Source organism: Poecilia latipinna, unplaced genomic scaffold, assembly GCF_001443285.1.
Source record: "Poecilia latipinna isolate Pla-1442-1.1 unplaced genomic scaffold, P_latipinna-1.0 Scaffold18, whole genome shotgun sequence".
In the NCBI taxonomy this organism is placed as follows: Eukaryota; Metazoa; Chordata; class Actinopteri; order Cyprinodontiformes; family Poeciliidae; genus Poecilia; species Poecilia latipinna.
Genome location: NW_015112634.1, coordinates 150,225 through 153,125, shown reverse-complemented (window position 1 = coordinate 153,125; position 2,901 = coordinate 150,225). Strand labels below are relative to the sequence as shown.

Here is a 2,901-nt window from a genome sequence, read left to right as displayed (position 1 = left end):
ATATATATATATATATATATATATATATATATATATATATATATATATATATATATATATATATATATATATATATATATATATATATATATAAAAACCTACTCTGGATAATGATAAAGTTCTTTTTACATTAAGTAGATTTGAGATGTTTACACTTGAACTGTTTTGTAAGCAAAGTTTGTTGGATCCAGCCTGTAAAGTGTTTATCAGCAGAAGTCGACTGTATCTCTGACCTATACTTATCTCTCTCGAAATTAGTGCTATACATTTTGAATAACGTTCCCAGCTGACATTACGTTCGCTGCTGTTGCAGGTCAGCTCGTCCGTGCTGCCGGCCTCTGGGGAGGGAGCCGGCTCGGGCTCTGCGGTGAAATACCCTGGACAGGACAGCCTGTACACCAGCGTGGGCCTGACCCAGTCGTCAGATGTAGCTTCAGTGAGGGGGGAACCCTGGTGCCCCATAGCTTTAGCCTAAACACTCAAAGGTTTTGTGTGTGTGGACAGAAATCCCTGACCTCTACCCCGTTCTTTCTGGACGCTGCGGCGTGGATATACCTGGAGGACGGTGTTTGCTCCCTACCACCACCCTTCGGCCCCAGCAAGAAGAGTCCGACATGAGGGGAAAACGATGGAGAGACGAGCGTCAGTCACGGCTTAAGCCTTGATCTGTGTGTGGAATATCCGGGATTGGTGCTGGCGTCTTGCAGTCAGTGGAAATGTCAGGCCGGACAATCAGTCAGGCGGCCTGCGCAGGATGGTTTTAAGCCTGTTGTTCACTCTGATCTCTCCCGCCAGGGGTTCTTCAAAGAAAGCCATCGTGTACATAACGGATTTCCTCTCTACAGAAAACACTGCTGATTGGACACGAGTGCTTGATGAGGCACTGAGGACATTTAGATTGTTCTTCTTTTTTCTCCCCACAACTGGAATCATGCCATAAGTGCTGAGATGACTTTGATGAATCAAAATAATAATAAAAAAATATATATATATCTATATATATTTATAAATCTCCAATTGTTGAGAACGTGGCTATGATTGTTAATAAAGATATCAATATAGAGCAGATGTTAAACCATTCTGATGTCTTTTTTTTAATTTTTTTTAAGTGTTTGTTGGACCTGCACGTTTTCCATTGAAAGCTCTTACTGCTTATGTTGAAAGTAGTTTGGTTAAAACAGGGTATAAATGTCAGTGTTTTTTTTTTTCTTTAATAATTTTCTTCAAAACATACAAATTATCGATTCCTTCTTGTTTTATGTATTAGAATGTTGTCAGCTACAGAGAGGAGGAAGGTACTGTTCTTAAAAGATGTTTGCATGCAATTGGATGTTGTGTTTGAACAAAGCTCAGCCGGCATAACTAAATGGCTGCACTACCTGACTCAGCATAAAATTTACACGTTTTGCAATTCTCTGCTGTTTCCTCATTTTCAGCACAAAATTAGAAAAAAAAAAATGTAGAGAGCGCAGTCACTGAACTTCTTCATGAATAATTATTATAGTGAATTTAAAATGAGCCAATAGAAGATCCTGTGATTTATTTTTAAGAAACAAAATGGCTGGGATCCAGAGTCAGCCCAAGGCATAAGCAAGAGAAACCCCTGCAGAGGGCTCCACAACCAACAGGAGGCTGCTGGGAGTTCAAAAGCCATGCATTAGTGCTATTTGTGCAAATTTGTAATGTTTCAAGTGTTTTATGCAACTGAATGTAGCCAGATTTTTTTATTTTTTTCCTGAGTAAATTGTATTGTTTGCCCTCCACCTTCATACAAAAAAACAATCACCTGGACTGCAGATGTTACATAGCAAAGGTTATGTCTAATATCTAATTGCTATGACATGGTAGCTGAAATATCAACTTCTGTTCAGAGCCGCTCCCCTGTGTCTTGGAACGGCCTTGGACCGGCTCTGCTGCGATCACATTTCTGCTTCCCGAAAAGAATTGACAGCCTGAGAAGTTTTTTTGGATCTTTGTCATTGTTTGTGACTATTCTTGCTAAAGAAAAAAAAAAAAAAAAAAAAAAAAACTAATTCAATTAATTCTAAAGAGACTGAATCCTGGAGGCCGTCTCCTGAGTTTAATGTAAGCTTCGCCCCTTTCCAGAACTTGTTCCATTCTTGCAGAGATCTTATCATTCCCTCCCCTGAACATATTTATTTCTTTGAGTACCAGGCTCGCTTTTACGTTTCATGTTTTATTTTTTTTCTGGAACATCATGAGAAATTATTATATTTAAATCCAGTCCAATAAATTGTTCTGATGAAGCAAGTAAATTTAGTGTTTGTTTGAAAAGAAGCACACTATTTTAAGGGCAACGCGTCAGAGATGGGAATTTATGGAGGGAGCCGTGGTGTTGGACATTCAGGCATTCCTTATGACTCACCCATGTCCATGCTTTCACTCCCTGTTTCTGTTTTGACGGACGAAAGCTTTAACTTATTAAATCTTTTTAAGATTAACTAATGGAAGGACAGAATTTTTTTTTTTTGTTGATAAATCTAGTTGTAAAAAATTATCTCTAGCCAAAAACATAAAAATTGAGTTTTTGTTCCTCATTTCACTTCTTGTTGTATATTTAATATATATAAAAAAAGACTTTATTCCTACTGAAAACCCTTTCACCCCAGAGTTTTCTTTGGGGGTTTTGACGTTGGGATTTGTTAAAATGTTAAAAGTAGTCAATATCTTAGCTACAGTTAAAATTATTTACTTTTTAAAAAATTGACAGTTTGTAACTTTTTCCAAGTGCATTTTTTTTTTTTTTTTACATTGAGTTCCCTGTCTCTGTTTTGCTCAGTTTCCCTGGCCTCCAATATTCCATTTGTTACACTCGGACCGTTCCCTTCCTTCTTTCACATAGTTTTAGCCTCCGTCTGTTTAGAGCTAGCTTGTCATGCA

The 2,901-nt window shown here is 37.7% G+C and overlaps 1 protein-coding gene across 2 annotated transcripts in view; it reads left to right on the top strand.

The window, feature by feature from the left end:
* Positions 1-2,581, top strand: part of gata6 (GATA binding protein 6) — an 11,285-nt gene extending 8,704 nt beyond the window's left edge. For both annotated transcript variants that reach the window (XM_015034399.1, XM_015034404.1), the window contains exon 7: positions 314-2,581. In XM_015034399.1, the coding sequence (XP_014889885.1) occupies positions 314-475 (162 nt within the window). In that variant the 3' untranslated portion in view covers positions 476-2,581. The remainder of the gene's footprint in view (positions 1-313) is intronic.
* The last annotated feature ends 320 nt before the right edge of the window (positions 2,582-2,901 follow it).